Here is a 19,460-nt window from a genome sequence, read left to right on the forward strand (position 1 = left end):
AATGTGTAGCAGAAGATTATATAATTGCATGGAAATATTAATATCATATTGTTTCAAAAGAGGCTGTAAAATGAGATATATAATCTATGTTAAAAGAAATGTAGGTAATGAATGCATATATTCAGAAAGGTATCAGAAGACTGTGGTTCTTATCTTGGATGATGGCGTTGCAGGGCAGGGAAGCCCATAAATTGGGGCTCCACCTGTGAGGGTTCTTGGCTTTGCCCTGGAGGGAATTGAGGGGTGAGTTGGTGGTAGAAGAAAACAGCTTTATTGGGGCGGCAGTGTTGACAGCTCCGTGGCTGCTCCTGCAGAGCAGGGCTACACTGTAGGCAGTGTGTCGAGAGCAGCAGCTACGGGGCAGTTCTGCAGTCACCTTTATACCTACTTTTAATTACATGCAAATTAAGGGCCAAGTTATTCAGACACTTCCAGAAAAAGGGTGATAACTTCCAGGTCATTGCCAGGGAATAGGTAAACTGTCATGGCTCCGGTGAGCACATTAACCAGTCTTCAGTCTGGTCCAGAGTTGAGTCCTGCCTCCTACCTCAATGGGATTGTAGGTCTAAATATACATAATAGCTGCGCGTGATGGCTCATGTCTGTAATCCCAATACTTTGCAAGGCGAGGCAGGCAGATCCCCTGAGGTCAGGAGTTCAAGACTGGCCTGGCCAACATGGTGAAGCCCCATCTCTACTAAAAATACAAAATTAGACGGGCGTGGTGGCACATGCCTGTAATCCCAGCTACTTAGGAGGCTTAGGCAGGAGAATCACCTGCGCGCAGGAGGCGGAGGTTGTAGTGAGCTGAGATTGCGTCACTGCACTCCAGCCTGGGCGATAGAGTGAGATTCAGTCTCAAAAGGAAAAGAAAAAAAAAATATATATATATATAATGTATAATTCATATATATTAATATGTATTATAAATAAGTTATATATAACTTATGTAACTTAAAAGTTAAAAAATAAGTATTTTTGCAGATCATCTCCCTCCTCCCACCCTCCACGCTCCAATAGGCCTCTGTGTGTGTTGTTCCTCTCTATGTGTCCATGTATTCTCAACATTTAGCTCCTACTTACAAGTGACAAATGGGATCTAATTAACCTAAAGAGCTTCTGCACAGCAAAAGAGACTATTAACAGCGTAAATAGACAATCTTCAGAATGGGAGAGCATTTTTGCAAACTATGCACCTGGCAAAGGTCTAATATCCAGCATCTATAAGGAACTTAAATTTGCAACAACAACAAAAAATCCGTTAAAAAAGTGGGCAGCGGATATAGACACACCCTTTTCAAAAGAAGACGTACATGCAACCGTCATGTGAAAAAAAAATTTTTTCTAAATTATATTTTCCAAATTTACAAGCATATATGCTTTTTTTTTTCTTTTTCTTTTTAGAATAAGGGGGAAATATTAGAAAATGCAAGACTTGGAGGGTTGGGAGTTTTCACGGAAGGACAGTGACTAGGCGTCTGTCATGACTGGCACTTTTCTTCTGCTAGTTGGAGGCTTTGAGAGGAAGTTTCTCTCTGCCGTTCTCCTAGGGCCTCTGGGTTGTTTCCAGTGTCCGTATTTGTAGACAGTGTTGGAATTCACATCTTCGATATTGAGGGCCTTTCCCCCCATATTCTCAGTTATTTCCATAGAACATTTCCCAGAAGCTATATCACTGGGCCAGTAGGTATGTTTTTATCACTCACGAGACATATTTCCAAATAGTGGGGCTGTACCAACATTACCAGAAATATCTTGCCAGAACAGAGAATCTAATTGTCTTTAGAGTTTGCGCATTTCACAGGCAGACAGTGGTACCTCATAATTTTGATTTGCAATTCCAACAAGGCTGAATGGTCTTTTCTATAAGTTGCTACTGCATTTGTTTTTCCTGAGTTTTGCCATTTATCTGTTGGGTTTGTCATACTTTTCAGTTTGTACAAATTCTTTCCATACTAAAGAAAATAGCCTTTTTTCTGCTGTACTAGCCTAGCTCTAGATATTTTCCCAAAGCTGTTGTTTCCCTTCTGGTTTCGTTTTCTTTTTTTTCCTTTTATATTCAAAAGCTTTAAATTGTTATGTAGTGAAGTCTGTCACTTTTGTGGGTTTAAGAAATTTCTTCCAAGTTTAGAAAATTATCCTCCCACCTCAAGCAGAAGCTTGATACATGCTCAGTCTGTTTGCATCCAGATTTTTTTTTTCTTCAGGAACATCCTGATTTTTTTTCTTGCCCTTTTAACTCATCAGTAATTTATCATGCTACAGGTTTGTGGGATTTAAATTCATTTCCCTCAATTTAATAAAATTATCTCAATCATATGTTCAGTAACCTTCCTCATTTATTTCTGATTCCCCCTTAGTCATAAGCTAATTTTTTATATAAAAGGTGAGGCCCATTTCTCACCCATTTGTTCTGTTCCATCATGCATCTACTAATACCACACCTTGAAAAATGATCACTTATTTAAAATGTATCTGATAGACTCTATTAGTCCGTTTTCATGCTGATGAAGATATACTCAAGATTGGGCAATTTACAAAAGAAAGAAGTTGACTGGATTTACAGTTCCATGTGGCTGGGAAGGCCTCACAGTCATGGTGGAAGGTGAAAGGCATTTCTTACATGGCAGCAGACAAGAGAAGAGAGCTTGTGTGGGGAAACTCTCATTTTTAAAACGATCAGATCTGAGACTTATTCACTATCATGAGAACAGCTTGGGGGAGACCTGCCCTGATGATTTAATTACCTCCCACCAGGTTCTTCCCATGACGTGTGGGAATTGTGGGAGTACAATTCAAGATGGGATTTGGGTGGCGACACAGAGACAAGCCATATCTTTCCATCCCCTCCCAGATCTCATGTCCTCACATTTCAAAACCAGTCATGCCTTCCCAACAGTCCCCCAAAGTCTTAACTCAAAAGTCCACAGTCCAAAGTCTCATCTGAGACAAGGCACGTCCCTTCCGCCTATGAGCCAGTAAAATCAAAAACAAATTACTTCTAGGTACAATGGGAGTACAGGCATTGGGTAAATACACCTGTTCCAAATGGGAGAAATTGATCAAAACTTGCATGGGCTACAGGCCCTATGCAAGTCTGAAATCCAGCAGGGCAGTCAAATCTTAAAGTTCCAAAATGATCTCCTTTGACTCCATGTCTCACATCCAGGTCATGCTGATGCAAGAGGTGGGCTCCCGTGGTCTTGGGCATCTCCACCCCTGTGGCTTTGCAGGGTACAGCCTCCCTCCCGGCTGCTCTCATGGGCGGGCATTGAGTGTTTGCTGCTTTTCCAGGTGCACAGTGCAAGCTGTCAGTGGATCTACAATTCTTGGGTCTGGAGGACGGTGGCCCTCTTCTAATAGCTCCACTAGGCAGTGCCGCAGTGGGGACTCTGTGTGAAGGCTTCAACCCCATATATCCCTTCTGCACTGCCCTAGCAGAGGTTCTCCACGAAGGCCCCACCCCTGCAGCAAACTTCTGCCAGGTCATCCGGACATTTCCATACATCCTCTGAAATCTAGGTGGAGGTTCCCAAACAGTAATTCTTGACTTACGTGCACCTACAGGCCCAACACCACGTGAAAGCTGCCAAGGCTTTGGGCTTGCACCCTCTGAAGCCACAGCCCGAGCTGTCCATTGGCCACTCTTAGTCACAGCTGGAGCAGCTGGGATGCAAGTCACCAAGTCCCTAGACTGCACACAGCATGGGGTCCTGCCAAAGCATGGGGACACAGCCAAACCATATAACAGGGCTTATTATCCTACCTCATTATATTTTAAGCTTATTGTCTGAAGTTTTCTTTTTGATTCTCACCTGTTTGAATGTAAACAAAATCTTTGGTAGACTACCAAGTCTTTTACATGATTATTTTTTTTCTAAAATGGATAGGGCTGTGCAAGCCTACAACTCATTCATTCACTGAACAAACTTATTTGTACTGTTCCTGCTTTTTGCCAGGTGTGGGAGGAGGGCACAGAGAGGAAAGATGTGGACCCTGCCACAAAGGAGTTCATGATAATGATGTTTTTTCCATAAGAGATTCCCAAAAAGAAAAGGTGAGGGAGGCTTTGTTCATCCCTGTTGGACCTCATGTTTTAAGCAATAAGTAATGTGATTTTCCTCTGCCAGGATTGCAATAGTTAAATATGAAGCCTCCCCAGCTGTGGCTTTGTTGACAGGGCCTGCAACCACAGGCCAGAACAGAAAGACTGACCTTTTCAGCTTACCCTCGGGTGCTGAGTTCACCTACATCTGTTTTCTGGCAAGGTTTCCTAAAGCAGATGACTGTTATTGGCATTGTGAAGATACCCAGAGGATAACCTATGCTCAGAAATAAACGAGTTCTCAATAAAACCCGCAGAATTGTTGATAGCCTTGCAACTTGCTAGTTTGGTGTGTGTGTGTGTGTGTGTGTGTTGTCAGCAACCACATTTAGCTCTTACTTTGTAATTCACACCAGCATTATCACAGGCTGTTTCTGTTCAAGCAATGAATTTGCTAATTAAAATTGGCCACCTTGTTAGTGACTATAAGCTAGTGAGTGATATGATTGCCCCGGGACTTGAAGAGTTGTTTCACTATGGAAATATTAAGATATTAATGAAAAGTAGAGCGTATAGTATAATGAACACCCATATACATATCACCTAGATTTAACAGTTGTTTACATTTTACCACATTTCTTCCTCTCTTTTATTGTTGTTGAAATACTTTAAACTGTAAGTTATTAAGATATTTCACTCCTAAATACTTAGTATTCATCTAGGAAAAAAATGACATTTTCCAATGTAACCTTGACATCATTAGCACTTCTAACAAAATTAGTAACTCCTTGATATCATCTAAAATCTGGCCTGTATTCGAATTTCCCCATTTGTCCCCTGAGAAGTCTTAAAGTTGGTCTGTCCAAAACAGGATCCAATCATAGGCTACATGTTATGGTTTACTATTTTATTTCTTAACCTTTTAAAATCACAACAGTTCTTCCAATTTTTTGAGTGTTTATTTTTCATGACATTGACATATAAGAGTTTTTGGAACTTTCCAGTATGGATTATGAAGTTTTCCATGGATTTTTTTTTTTTTTTTGTGGTATAGCCAAATTTGATTTGCCACTTTTGTGTTAGTTTTGTTTTTTTTTTTTTTTTGAAATGGAGACTCACTCTGTTGCCCAGGCCAGAGTGCAGTTGTGCGATCTTGACTCACTGCAACCCCCACCTCCCAGGTTCAAGCGATTTTCCTTCCTTAGTCTTCTGAGTAGCTGGGATTACAGGCATGTGCCATTACGCCCTGCTAATTTTTTTGTATTTTAGTAGAGATGGGGTTTCACCATGTTGGCCAGGCTGGTCTCAAACTCCTGACTTCAGGTGATCTGCCCGCCTCAACCTCCCAAAGTGCTGAGATTACAGGCGTGAGCCACCGCACCAGGCCGTATTAATTTAATACATCATTATCAAAGTAGCTTAGATACTGGTTCAGATCTGACTTGCCCAGTGCTGTTTACTGGAATATACATCCTTATATTCATTTAATAGCAAATAAAATTCTTCTGGATTTGTACAGAATGCATTGGCCTAAAAGGGATGCAAAATGAATAAAGACTGTGAATACCAACCATGAATGAGGTTAATAAAAGCTTTAACAAATATTCTTCATATTAAGTTTGCAGAGAAATTCCAGGAGGTGAAAGAAGCTGCCAAGATAGCCAAAGACAAGACCCAGGAGAAAATCGAGACCTCGAGTAATCATTCCCAAGTAAGACATTTGTCCGTAAAGTAAGTCTGGGTGGGGTTGGCGATGGGGTCTCTTTGCTCCTTGTCACTCTGGCCAGAGATAGGGAATTTTGACAGTAGGTCATTTTGAAGACTTTTTCAACTATTAGCCCAATCACAGTGACATGTTTTTATGAGACTCTCGAATTTTTTAGGATGTGGTGTACTGTATTTCGGACAGAAAACGGTTGATGAGATTTGAGTTAATGCACGTCCTGGCCCTGGAGTGACATTCTGTGGTCACTGTGTTTAAATGCCAGTGGCGAGGGCCCATGTCTCCTGGCTGTGCCGGGAGGTGAGTTTCTATGTAGGGTACCTTGTGCCCACCAGAGAGAGACTTGATACCAGACAACCTTTGTGTTCATCTCCGGTTTTAACAGAGGTCAGGTGGAAGATGGTTCTTTCTAACATAGTTTTCCAGTATATATTTTACATTACACCGTTTAACCTTATGATTATTCCTTTTCAAAACTGTTTTAATGGCCGGACAGCATTCTAGTGTTTGTATCACAGCTTATTCGGTTAATCTCCTGTAATTTGGGACATGTGGATTTCTCAGTTTTCACTAATATAAATAACACTGTGATGAACATTCTTGCGTATCTTCGTGCACTTGGTGGTTTCTGCATAAGTTCTTGAAATGGAGATGTCGAGTTAAAGGTATGGACGTTTTTAAAGCTTTTGACGCATACCACAAACTTAGCCTGCAGAAATACACAGTTCCAACTCCCACCTACGGTGAATAAGGCTTTTTCTTCCCACACCCTCATCAGCAAAGCTTTGTTAATTTGACAGATGAAAAGTGTATTATTTCTTTTCCTTTTTTTTTTTTTTTTTTTTGAGACGAGTCTTGCTCTGTCACCTAGGCTGGAGTGCAGTGGCATGATCTCAGCTCACTGCAGCCTCTGCTACCCAGGTTCAAGTGATCCTCCTGCTTCAGCTTCCCCAATAGCTGGGATTACAGGCACGTGCCACCACACCTGCCTAATTTTTGTAACTGTAGTAGAGACAGGGTTTCCCATATTGGCCAAGCTGGTCTTGATCTCTTGACCTCAAGTGATCCACCTACTTTGGCCTCCCAAAGTACTGGGTTTATAGGCATGAGCCACTGCACCTGGCCTTCATTTTGTATTTCTTTACCAATGAGATTAAATATTTTTTATGTTTATTGATTGTATGTTTTTTTTTTCTTTTGTAAATATCAATTACCTACCCCTTTTTTAAGTTAGGGTGATCATTTTTTTGGTACTGATTTTCAAGAGCTTTATCTTTAAACACAAAAAATTTCGAACATATGCAAAGCTAGGCATAATTGTATAATGGGTCTTCCTGTACCCGTAGGTCTGCTTTAACAATTAGGAAATTTGGCCAGTTGTTTCATCTGTCCACCTACTCCTTCCCCCTCCCCCTTGTTTTAAAGCAAATCCCAGACGTTTCATTTCATCCATAAATATTTGAGTGTATAGCTCTAAGAGCTTGTCAACATAGGAAAGATACTGACATTTCTTTTTCTGCTTTTTTTTATTTTGAGACAGAGTTTTGCTCTTGTTGCCCAGGCTGGAGTGCAGTGGCATGATCTCGGCTCACTGCAACCTCTGCCTCCCGAGTTCAAGCGATTCTCTTGCCTCAGCCTCCCGAGTAGCTGGGATTACAGGCATGTGCCACCAGGCCCCATTAATTTTGTGTTTTTAGTAGAGATGGAGTTTCTCCACCTTAGTCAGCCTGGTCTTGAACTCCTGACCTCAGGCAGTCTGCCTGCCTTGGCCTCCCAAAGTGCTGGGATTACAGGCGTGAGTCACCGCACCCGACTGACTTTTGTTTTTCATATGTGCTGCTGCGTATATTTCCCCCAGGTTTTGTTTTATTTTAGTTTTGTTTATGGCATTTTTTTTTTTAATTCAGAAATATGAACTTGGATTTATACACCACTCTCCTCTGCTTTCCTCCTTTGCCCGTGTGCTTATTGGAGGCTAAGTAAGATCTTTCTAAGGTCTAACATAGCACCAGATGGGATTTCACCTCTCCGTGGTGTGACTTACGGAAAACACTTCAGCGTATTCGTAGCAACATTCAGCAGTGAGGGAGCTGGGAAACATCGGGACCTGGTTCTTAATTCTTCAATGAATGTGTTGATCTAACGCTCCATAGCCCCAGGATCTTTAAGTGGTCTCCGTTTCTAGTGTGTACTTTTTCTCTGACCTCATTCACTATTGCTCATTCCTTGTTTCTAACAGTCCCTCTTCCCTTGTGGCTTCTGACCTGTGTGTTTCAGGAGACCAGGTCTCCAAGTTTGGTGGGTTTCTCCATAAGGCCTAAGTGAAAACGCTCAGAGCACTGGCCCAGGTATTTTTCAGTGAAGTGCACAGACTGTAGGAGCTTCACATGGTCTCTCCAGTGCCTTTTCTTTGTTCTTGTTAGTCTTTGTTAGGTTTTATTTAAAAGAAAACAAAAAATCTGTTAGTCTTTGCTGCATTCTAGTTGGATGAGTTGGTTCGTCCACACTCGTAAACACACAGTTTCTTATTATGCCTGACTTGCTGCTGATGTGTGGACAAGCAATAACGTGTGAAGATAATTCACTTTGGCCAGGAATGTGGGCGTGAAACCCCATCTTCTACTCAGGCATCCAGTGTCAATGGGACGGACGATGAAAAGGCCTCTCACGCCGGTCCAGCCGACACGCACCTGAAGTCTGAGAATGACAAGCTGAAGATTGCCTTGACGCAGAGGTAAGCCTGTTTTGAAGTCCAGACCCTATTTTCTCCACCTTCAGCACTTCCCTAGAAGCCTTTCTTGCTGGACAGGGTTTCGGGAAATTAGGAGAGAAAACTGGAACCTGCTTGGAGCATCCACTCTTGTCTCCTGGTGAAAGGAAGGCCAGCTGGCTTCATGGCCCTACTCTGGCCAAGCACATCAACATCCATTTGTGTGTGAGTGTGTGTGCGAGAAAGAGAGAGTGTGGGTGGGTGTATGTGTGTGTGATTGTACGTAAATGGAGACAGGGTGAATGTGCGTGAGTGTGTATGTTAGAATGTATGTGATTGAGTGTACGTGTGTGGAGAGGGTAACTGTGTGCCTGTGCGTGTGTTACACACCCCTGCATCTGTGCTTTGTTTTGTTTTTGGGGAGCCAAATTTATCATTTATCTATAACGTGGACTCTTGGCCGGGCATGGCGGCTCCCATCTGTAATACCAACACTTTGGGAGGCCGAGGCAGGCAGATCGCTTGAGCCTAGGAGATCAAGAGCAGGCTGGGTAACATGACAAAACCCTGTCTCTAGAAAAAAAAGTATTTTAGGTCGGGCATGGTGGCTCACGCCTGTAATCCCAGCACTTTGGGAGGCCGAGGTGGGCGGATCACAAGGTCAAGAGATCGAGACCATCCTGGCCAACATGGTGAAACCTCGTCTCTACTAAAAATACAAAAATTAGCCTGGCATGGTGGCACATGCCTGTAGTCCCAGCTACTCGGGAGGCTGAGGTGGAAGAATCGCTTGAACCCAGGAGGCAGAGGTTGCAGTGAGCCAAGATTGCGCCATTGCACTCCAGCCTGGGTGACAGAGCAAGACTCCTTCTCAAAAAAAGAAAAAAGTATTTTAAAAACTAGCCAGCCATGGTGGTGTTTACCTGTAGTCCCAGCTACTCTGGAGGCTCAGGTGGGAGGATTGCTTGAGCCTGGGAGATGGCAGAAGTTGCAGTGAGCCGAGATTGCACCAGTGCACTCCAGCCTGGATGACAGACTGAGACTCTTGTCTCAAAAAAAAAAAAAGATTGAATTGTGAACATCTGAGAAATGCATGTGAAAACGAACTATTAAAAATATGAAATCACACAAAATTCAGTCACTTTTCCTATATACAAAAAAGCCACATAGAATATATATTTGAAGAAGAGATCCTTTACAATATGAACTAGAACCATAAACTACACAGGAATAAACTTAAATTTGCAAGATCTGTGTGAAGCAAACTTTAAAATGATTTCAAGGCTTATAAAAAGAAGTGTTTAACAGATAGACATTCTGTTGGAAAGTGGCAAAAAGCCTTGATATTTTAAAAGTATCAGTTTCTCCTAAATTGACCTATAAATGTAACACAGGCCCCATAATGGTATCGATATGATTTTAATTTACTGTGTGAACGGTGCTTGTAATTTTGTATCTTGAGAACGTGGCGCATTTCCCAAAGGCTGGGCTTCATGGTGTAGGCTGGTCCCATGAGCACACTCAGGGCTTTCTGCTCACCTGGCCAGGGGTAGGGGGTTCGGCAGGCTTTCCCCAGTCTCCCTCAGACTGAGAAGCCCCGTCCTCAGAGTTGCCCATTTAAGAGCTGTACTGGCCAGGTATGGCGGCACACACCTGTAGTCCCAATGCTTTGGGAGGCTGAGGTGGGTGGATCGCTTGAGGTTAGGAATTTTGAGACCAGCCCAGGTAACGTGGTGAAACCCTGTCTCTACTAAAAATAGAAAAATGAGTTGTGCATGGTGGCACATGCCTGTAATCTTAGCTACTCAGGAGGCTGAGGCAGGAGAATAACTTGAACCTGGGAGGTGGAGGTTGCAGTGAACTAAGATTGCAACACTGCACTCCAGCCTGGACGACAGAGCAAGACTCCGTCTCAAAAACAAAACAAAACAAAAACTGTATCATCATCTTGGAAGCTGTCTTGGCTCAGGCCGCTATAACAAAATACCATGAACTGGGTGGCTGAAATAACAAACCTTTATTTCTCACAGTTCAGGAGGTCAGAAAGTCCAAGATTAAGGCACTGGCAGATTTGGTGTCTGGTGAGGGTCTGGTTCATAGACCAGAGTCTTCTCACTGTGTCCTCATAGGTGGGGAGAGGAGGCAAGCTCTCAGGGGACACTTGTAAAGACGTGGATCCCATTCATAAGGACTCTGCCCTCATGACCTCACCTAATCCTAGTTACATCTCAACGCCCCCACCTCCCCACCCCCTGCTTCCTGAGACCATCACATTAGGGGTAGGGCTTCAACGTACGAATCTGGGGAGGTCTCAAGCATTCAGTCCGTAAGAGAAGCTGTCATTTTGAAACTCCCCCCATTTTACAGATGAGAAAACTAAATTCCAAGTGATAAAGTGACTCCTTGCCCAAGGTCACATGGCCAGTAAACTTCCCAACACCTCACACTGCCCGTGTTCCACTCAAGGCTGCGGTCACAGTCTCTTCAGGAGCCTACCAGAGGCAGCCTGTCATGTTCCACAGCTAGACCTGCCACGGGGTTGGCGCCCACCTCTCCAACTGCACTGGCCCGGCTGTGATCCGACCTAGGAATTCCAGAAAGCACGTGTGACCCTTAGATCCAGCCGCCTGCCTTTGGACTGTGGCTCTTTGTCAGGTACTTCAAAGGACAGAACTGTGACCAGTCACTTTTCTTACCCATCAGGCAAGTGTGAGAGCTTTTACTTTTTGAGGCAGAGTCTCCCTCTGTCACCCCAGCTATAGTGCAGTGGTACGATCATAGCTTACTGCAGCCTTGAACTCCTGGGCTCAAGCGATCCCCTGCCTCATCCTCCCAAGTAGCTGGAACTACAGGTGCACGCTACCATGCTGGCTAATTTTGATTTTGATTTTTGTAGAGATGAGGTCTTGCTATGTTGCCCAGGCTGGTCTCAGACTCCTGGGGTTATCAAGTGATCCTCCATTCTTGGTCTCCCAGAGTGCCAAGATTATAGGCGTGAGCCACCACACCCAACTGAGAGCTATTATTGGTCGTTTAAGTCACAATGGGCTGCCTGGGTGAAAATGTTTCACCCCTAAAAATAAATGTTTTCAAATCCAAGTTTAATGAAAAAGTGAGGTACAGGAATGGGCATGAAGCTATTTCCCTAAGTTAGTTTAAATTCTCAGTGATGGGCTGGGCAAGGTGGCTCACGCCTGTAATCCCAGCACTTTGGGAGGCTGAGGTGAGTGGATCACCTGAGGTCAGGTGTTCGAGACCAGCCTGACCAACATGAAGAAACCCTGTCTCTACTAAAAATACAAAATTAGCTTGGCATGGTGGTGCATGCCAGTAATCCCAGTTACTCGGGAGGCTGAGGCAGGAGAATCTCTTGAACCCGGGAGGCGGAGGTTCCGGTGAGCCGAGATTGTGCCACTGCACTCACTCCAGCCTGGACAACAAGAGCAAAACTCCATCTCAAAAAAAATAAAATAAAATAAAATCTCAGTCATCAACTCTAGAATTCACCAGAAAACAACATTTTATTATTTCCTCAGTCAGTGCGGTTTGAAAGTGAAAGTACATATTTTCCAAGTCCTTGGGTCCTTGAGGGTGTGGAATAAAAGGTAACACGGATCTATTCGGACACACCATTGTATTTACTTAAAAAAATTATGAAGGGCCTTTAGAAAGAGGACTGTCAGCCTGGCGGAAGCCTCCCCATGGGCTTGTCACGTGCAGCTCTGCCCTGTCACCTCCAGTCACATTCAGCGCCACAGATGTGTGGGCTCCTAGCAAGGAAACTGAAGGAGGGTCAGGAGAGAACAGTGAGGAGAATGATTCCGGCTTGGTTTTGTTTTAAACGTCCTCCTCACCAAGCACATGGAATCGGATGAAGCACAAGGACTTTGTGTTGACAGCAGAGATGTCCCTCAGATACCTGGTCTCCTCACACTTCCGAGGGGACATGGGCCAGCCAGGACTCACTCCAGAAGCCCCGTTCTGCCCTCAGGGCAGGGCACTGATTCCCGTCTCCAAACCCTAGGCTCTCAGATCTGGATTCCTTTAAAGGCTCTGAGGAGACACAGGTTACAGTGGGGCCATTACTGCCCTGAGCCAAGCTGTTGGCTTCTTGCCTATTTAAACCCAGCGTCCTGGAGGTATCCATGGCTTTCATCCAGTTCTCGAAAGGAAGGGCCCCTGGTCCACCCCTGCGACCCCTTTCAGGAGGGAGCAGGGCAGCCAGGAAGGAGGAAGGGGTGGGCCTCGCCTGCCTTGCAGCACTCATGCCTAGCTTTGTCTCTTCATTCGTGAAGAATTGTGTCCTCTTCTTTTTCCTTGAGTTGGAGTCTTGCTCTGTCGCCAGGCTGGAGTGCAGTGGCACCATCTCGGCTCGCTGCAACCTCTACCTCCCAGGTTCAAGTGATTCACCTGCCTCAGCCTCCCGAGTAGCTGGGACTACAGTTGCATGCCACCACACCCAGCTAATTTTTTTGTATTTTTAGTAGAGACAGCATTTCACCATATTGGCCAGGATGGTCTTGATCTCTTGACCTCGTGATCCGCCTGCCTCGGCTTCCCAAAGTGCTGGGATTACAGGTGTGAGCCACCATGCCCGGCCCAAGAATTGTGTTCTCTTCTAAGGTGATTCTTTAAGAAAATAGACTGCAGGGTGACATGTTCATACCAGAGAGAGGGGCCAGTCCTTCCTGGCCCTGTATCAGGGCAGCCGGACCCACCTGTGGGGAGAGGGCATGCGGGCCCACAGGGGTGTGCTTAAGGGTGGTGGAGTCTCCTTCCCCGGGTGGGCGGAGGCGCAGCCAGATGGGATGGCACTCCCCCGTCATCACTGCCCGTCCCCGTCCCACAGCGCTGCCAATGTGAAGAAGTGGGAGATTGAGCTGCAGACTCTGCGGGAGAGCAATGCCCGGCTGACCACGGCGCTGCAGGAGTCGGCGGCCAGCGTGGAGCAGTGGAAGAGGCAGTTCTCCATCTGCCGCGACGAGAACGACCGGCTCCGCACCAAGGTGGGCGCGTGAGCGTGAGCAGCGGGAGATGGGGGCACCCACGACCCTTTTTCTCCACCCCCGACTTTGCCCTCATCCCCATGGCCAGAGGAAGACTTGCTGCCTCTCCCACAGGAACATCCCTCCTACTCTCTGCCTTTCTTAGGAGTTTAACCACGTACACAACTCACAACTGACTTGTTACCTGTTCTTTCTTTTTTTTTTTTCTTTTTTTGAAAAGTATTTTGCTCTGTCTCCTAGGCTGGATACAGTGGCGTGATCTTAGCTGACTGCAGCCTTCATCTCCCGGGTTCAGGCGATTCTTCTGCCTCAGCCTCCCAAGTAGCTGGGTTTACAGGCGCCCACCACCACGCCTCGCTAATTTTTGTATTTTTAGTAGAGATGGCTTTCACCATGTTGGCCAGGCTGGCCTCAAACTCCTGGCCTTAGGTGATCTGCCCGCCTCAGCCTCCCAAAGTGCTAGGATAACAGGCGTGAGCCACCACACCTGGCCAGACTCGTTACCTTTTCTGAACCAAGTTTTATAATTCCTCTTGCTGAGGAGAAGATAAACTGGAGGTGTCAGCCTTGTCCCTCTCAGAGTGGCATTTCTGGGGTTCAGTGACCCTCTGTGGAGGAAGGGGACCCAGAGAGTAGGTGAGAAACGGACTCGGGACACGAGCTGCGCCTGCTCGGAAGCCCTGCTTCCATTCACTTTATTATTTCTAAACGTGTCACTTTGGAGTTGAGAAAAAGATGATGGCGCTTGAGGCGTGAGGAGGGTGGGCAGGTGCTGGCCTGTCGTATGCCTGCTGCTCTCCACCCTTGACATCTGGGATTTTGATGTGACCTTCCCTGTCATTAGTCACACTCCAGCTGGCTCATAAGGTGCTTTTGGGATGGCCAGAGACTCCCCCACTGAGGTGTTGAGGTTTCTCTGCTAACCTCATTTTGACGGTGGTTAGTTCTCCCGCTATGAACACACAGGCTTCGGAGTGTGCTCCGTCAGGGCAGGGTTTGGGGGACAGGTTCCGTTTAGATGGGTGTTCACTGCCCCTTGATCCCTGTTTCTGCCCTGCCCGAGGGCCCCTGCCTCCCAGCCCTCTGTCACACTGTCTTACTTGCGTGCTAATGCCACATAAAACTATCTTGTGTCATTTTTTCATCTCGGTGCTGAAAGTGCTGACAGTCGGGCACCAGGCCAATTGCTGACTTTGCACGTTCCCACCCGAGGCCTGGCAGATCTGCCTGCCAGAGGGATCGATTGCCCTTTCTTGCATTTTCAAGAAAAGAGCCGAGTTTCTCACTTTGGTCTGAGTCCGATGGCCAGCAGCAGTGCGGGGGCAGTAAAGGAAGAGCATCAGGCACAGCTCGCTCCCTTGGAGGAGTGTCACCCTCCCCGGGTGGGACATGTCTCCAGCTCGCATCCCAGTGCTGGAGGTGGAAGTTGGTGTGGTCTCCAGCGGCTGCGGTGGCTGGGAGTTCAGACCCCAGGGCTTGGTGCAGGATGCCTCTGGGAAGTGTCCTCGGTCCCCTTCACACCAAGGACTGCTGCTGCACATTCAGGGGGCGTCATTACTATAGTGCTTTTGTGGTGAATGTGGGGTCCCGGCCTGCTGTTCACGCTGCACACACATTTTGGCCCCCAGCATCCGATGGCAGCGTGTGAGTGTCAGGCCTTTACATCCCTGTTCCACACAGGTAACCCTTTTGAGGGGTCAGCCTTGGGAAGGAAGGAAAGATGCCATCTGGGGATTTGCATCCGCAGGGGAAGGCCACCTTGATTTATAATGTTCGAAATGTCATTGCTTCCCTTTTTGACAGCCACTGCCCCATGAGGGTGCTTGGTTTTCTCCCCTGCTGGCTTAAACCCTTGAGATGAGACAGAATAATGCAGGATGTGACGACAGTGGTGTAAAAATCATTCTGGGGCAAAGCAGATCAGTCCAGGGGACGCCTGTCCCTTGCTTGTGATGATCCTAAAGCAAATCTGAATCTACTTCTTCGTGGCCATGAGAGGAAACCAGAAGCCCAGGGCATCTAGAAGGCAGGTTTTGTGACTTACTCGGCTCTGCTGGTAAGATGCCTCTGTGAGGCATCACGTGCAAAGCAGGTCCCTGCAAGCGGGGCAGACAGCCCCGTGGTGGAGCTGCGTGGGGTTTGTTCATAGCCACAAAGAAAAACTTAGAAATGGATTAGTTTAGGGTTTATTTTTAAAGGAAAACATAGGCGTAGCTGTGGTGATCTCTTCCTTAATGACTGACATAAGCTGTCACCCTTGCTTTACTGTGTGGTGTTTATTGAAGATTGATGAGCTGGAAGAACAATGCAGTGAGATCAACAGAGAGAAGGAGAAGAACACGCAGCTGAAGAGGAGGATCGAGGAGCTGGAGGCAGAGCTCCGGGAGAAGGAGACGGTGAGTAATGGTGCTCTGAGCAGGGCCTTGCGGGGTGGCACACAGCAGGTGTCTTGGGGCACATGACCGGCCCTGGCAGCTGCCTGCATAGCAGTGCAGAGAGAGAGCTGGGAGCCACACCAAGGGGTAGACAGGCCAGAGCAAAGGCCTCCCCGTGACCTCTGCCGCCTCCCCGCCAGCCCTGTTCCATAGCCGATCATGCAGATCCACAAGGGAGCTGAACATTTCACAGACGACATGTTTGGTATCTGTCCTCAGAAGTTGAGTTTTGCTGTCAAATTAATGCCACTAGAGACCCATCATGTAATCACTTATTTTCTTTTTAAAAAATTTTAAAAATGTATTTATTTTATTTAAGATGGTGTCTCATTGTATTGCCCGGGCTGGTCTTGAACTGGGCTCAAGCGATCCTCCCACCTCAGCCTCCTGTGTAGCTGCGACCGTAGGCGTGTGCCACCACGCCTGGCCTGTAGTCATTTATTTTCTAGGGGGCAGACCATTAAGTGCACACATGTTGGAGGCCGTGGGCATGTCACCAAACTCTCCACTCATAAAACAGGAATCGGAAAACATCTGCCTTGTCGTGGTGTGTACAGACTTCATGTGACAGAGCGTGTGACACACTTCACCTTGGAATTCCGTGAGATGAAGTGTTCCCACAGTCGCTGTCATTGTCTCTGCAAACAGGACAGGTTCCCAAACTCCTTGCACGAGTGTGCACACGTTGGTGATTTTCAATAATATGTTTTATCTGACTTGCTTTTATGTTCTTTCTCAAATTCTTTTCCTGTAGGAGCTGAAAGATCTCCGAAAACAAAGTGAAATCATACCTCAGCTCATGTCAGAGTGCGAATATGTCTCTGAGAAGCTGGAGGTACGTGGGTGGGGGGCACAGCCGTCCTGGCTCAGCCGAGAAGGCACAGATGTCATGGTACTCATTTGCCCACCTCCCCTCACTTTCACACCGAGGGTGGTAAAGGAGAGATTTTCTGTTCACAAAAAGCTGGCGGTAACTGCACACCAGATGGCAGCGCATCCACCCCTGACCCCGGGGCACACTCGGCAGCACTGGTCTTCGGTTTTTCCAGTTCTGCGAGGGTTTCTGTGCATCACCGTGGTGTCGTTGACTGTTTCCTTGCAGAACCCGGGTGGGGGTGGGGAGCGGGGAGGGGGTGGCCTGAGAGTCCAGGGTCAGGCTGTGGGGCCACCTCAGTCACTCCCCTGCCAGTGACCTTGGGCACGGACCTTGGGCAGGCCTTCCTCTCTAGCCTCAGATTTCTGATTCCTAAAATGAGGATTTTCAGATCCTGCTCCACCTCAGAGTCTCCTCCCTGCAGGCCCTCTGAAATACACACGGTCCTTCGTGTAATTAACAACCCCGAAATTGGTAACTGGTTCCTGTGCACATGTTCAGAAAAGTCTCCGTGTATGCCCTCAGCATAAAGCTCTTATTTGATATGAAGAGTGCAAGACTTACGGCTCATTTAAAGATTCACAGCTGTCCTGTCTTTGAGAACCTGCCTGTGATTTACCTAGATGTGGCCCTATAGGCTTGTGGGGCCCAGCGCCACAGAAGGTCTCCATGGTAACAGCATCAGAGGGTGCACAGACTGGCTGTCTCTGAGTCACTGGCACGGCCAGTCCTTCCGGGCTGAGGAGGCCACGCCTCTGTGGGACCAGGGTAACAAGCCACTCTCCCATCTGTTCTGTCTCAGGATGGAACTGAAATGTGGTCTCTGCTAGCCACTTGGACGGGGATTTCAGACTTTCCCTGCTGCATTCTGCCTGCTTTGTTGGGCCAGGTGTTGGTCCTTCCGCAGGAGAGCAGACAGGAAAGGAGGAGGTCACTGAAGTCCCTGCCGCTTCCCTTCTGATGTCATGGTCACAGGCTTGTGTGCTGGGGACTTAGCACGCTCTAGGGAGCTTAGGCCCTGGCCCAGGCCCTCAGGTGGGATGGAGAATGTTTGTTTCAGCTGTAGCAGGGTTTGAAGGACGACTCTCGTCACTCAGTTTTCCAGACCCTTCTCCCTTTTGCTTTGCCAGGCGGCAGAGAGAGACAATCAAAACCTGGAAGACAAAGTGCGTTCCTTAAAGACAGACATCGAGGAGAGCAAATACCGACAGCGCCACCTGAAGGTGGAGTTGAAGAGCTTCCTGGAGGTGCTGGATGGGAAGATTGACGACCTGCACGACTTCCGTCGAGGCCTCTCCAAGCTGGGCACGGATAACTAGGGCCGGCCGAGGCCCGGGCCCCGCCCGTGAGTCCCAGGCGTGTGTGCGAGACCAGGTAGCTGTAGGACGTTCTCCTGCGTGCGTTGCTTCTGTAAATGCAGGCACAGTTTGTCGTGTTTCCAAACCAGTTGTGCCGTCCACTCGCTCCTTTCCAGGATAGAAATCTCCTCTCACTTCTCTGGCCTTGTGAGGTTGTGGACAACTGGAAGATTCTGACTCAGGAATCCAGAACTAGGTCTACCTTAAACATTTACGCAGTCAGGGCAGGGACGTTTATATCTTTCATAAGGGCTGTTGCAACCATATGAACTGAAAAAAACGCATTTTCTAATCCAAATACTGATATTCTTGACACCAGGCCATCAGGCTCCTTTTCTCGAATAGCATTCAGAGTATTTGAATGTCCTCCAGGCACCAGCCCCGGGGTGCACAGAGAGAACAACGTTCCTCTCCATCGACATCGGAGGCTTGGAAACTGCTGTTCAGTGGAGGCTTATTGAGAGATGGGAAACAAGCTCCTGGTGGGTGCATTTTCTGGCCCCTGCCCCCAGTTTGTGTGGTTGCGACAGTGTTCCTTTTATTGGTTTTAATTTCTGAGTAGATGATCGTGCTGTGCGAACAGCACACAGCGAGGGTGCCTCGCACAATGCCTGGCACAAAGTAGGTGCTTAATAAATATTTGTTCAATTCAACGTGTACACAGAATTTAGTGTTTTAATCAAACCCCACGGCACAGCTGGGACCCTGTTGAATGACGCACCGTCTTTGCTGTGCTGGGTAGTTATCAGACATGACTGTCACTGTGTGCTCAAAGCCAAGCTGGGGCGCGGGTGGCTCTGGGGCAGGGAGGGAGAAGGGGAACCGGCAGGAGCTGGCTTGAGGTCCCCTGGAGCCCATCCATGATGCTCTGCCCTGGGGCTCTCCGACCTTCGAGTCGCCTTTTCCCCCAGGAACGGGGGCTGTGGCCTGGAGATTCCAGGTATAAGGGCTGCCCAGGGCTTGGGATCTAGGGTGAGATTCTCTTATGGGTCTGGACAATTGAAAAGAAATTGCAGGCAATCGCGGGGAGAGAGCCTCAGCCCTCGTGACAGAGGTTTCCACCCGGCTCTGCCTCCTGCCTTTCTCAGCTTCTCCTAGGGAAGGGACTGCAGCCATAAACCTCCCCTCTCTGACAGAGCTGCTCAGTGGGCCAGCGGGCCCGTGGGTGCTGTTGGCATCCTGCCCTGGGAGGTTGCCCGTGTGTGGCAAGATGTTTTGAATCCCTGGCCCCACAGATCCCTAAATGCCTTGGGCAGGGGGAAGGCTTTGGTGACCCCTTACCCCTTTGAGAACAACCTAAGAGAACTAC

The 19,460-nt window shown here is 47.3% G+C and overlaps 1 protein-coding gene across 2 annotated transcripts in view; it reads left to right on the forward strand.

The window, feature by feature from the left end:
- HOMER2 (homer scaffold protein 2) overlaps positions 1 to 18,808 on the forward strand; it is a 101,690-nt gene extending 82,882 nt beyond the window's left edge. Inside the window, exons 4-9 of one of the 2 annotated variants that reach the window (XM_021664956.2) lie at positions 5,664 to 5,756; positions 8,363 to 8,502; positions 13,328 to 13,484; positions 15,770 to 15,880; positions 16,674 to 16,754; positions 17,924 to 18,808. In XM_021664956.2, coding sequence (XP_021520631.2) covers positions 5,664 to 5,756; positions 8,363 to 8,502; positions 13,328 to 13,484; positions 15,770 to 15,880; positions 16,674 to 16,754; positions 17,924 to 18,112 — 771 coding nt within the window. In that variant the 3' untranslated portion in view covers positions 18,113 to 18,808. The remainder of the gene's footprint in view (positions 1 to 5,663; positions 5,757 to 8,362; positions 8,503 to 13,327; positions 13,485 to 15,769; positions 15,881 to 16,673; positions 16,755 to 17,923) is intronic. The other variant, XM_021664957.2, reaches the window with a different exon arrangement.
- Positions 18,809 to 19,460: the final 652 nt, after the last annotated feature.

The sequence above is a fragment of the Aotus nancymaae genome, unplaced genomic scaffold (genome assembly GCF_030222135.1).
Source record: "Aotus nancymaae isolate 86718 unplaced genomic scaffold, 86718_ANA_hifiasm-v0.15.2.pri h1tg000064l_0, whole genome shotgun sequence".
NCBI lineage: Eukaryota > Metazoa > Chordata > Mammalia > Primates > Aotidae > Aotus > Aotus nancymaae.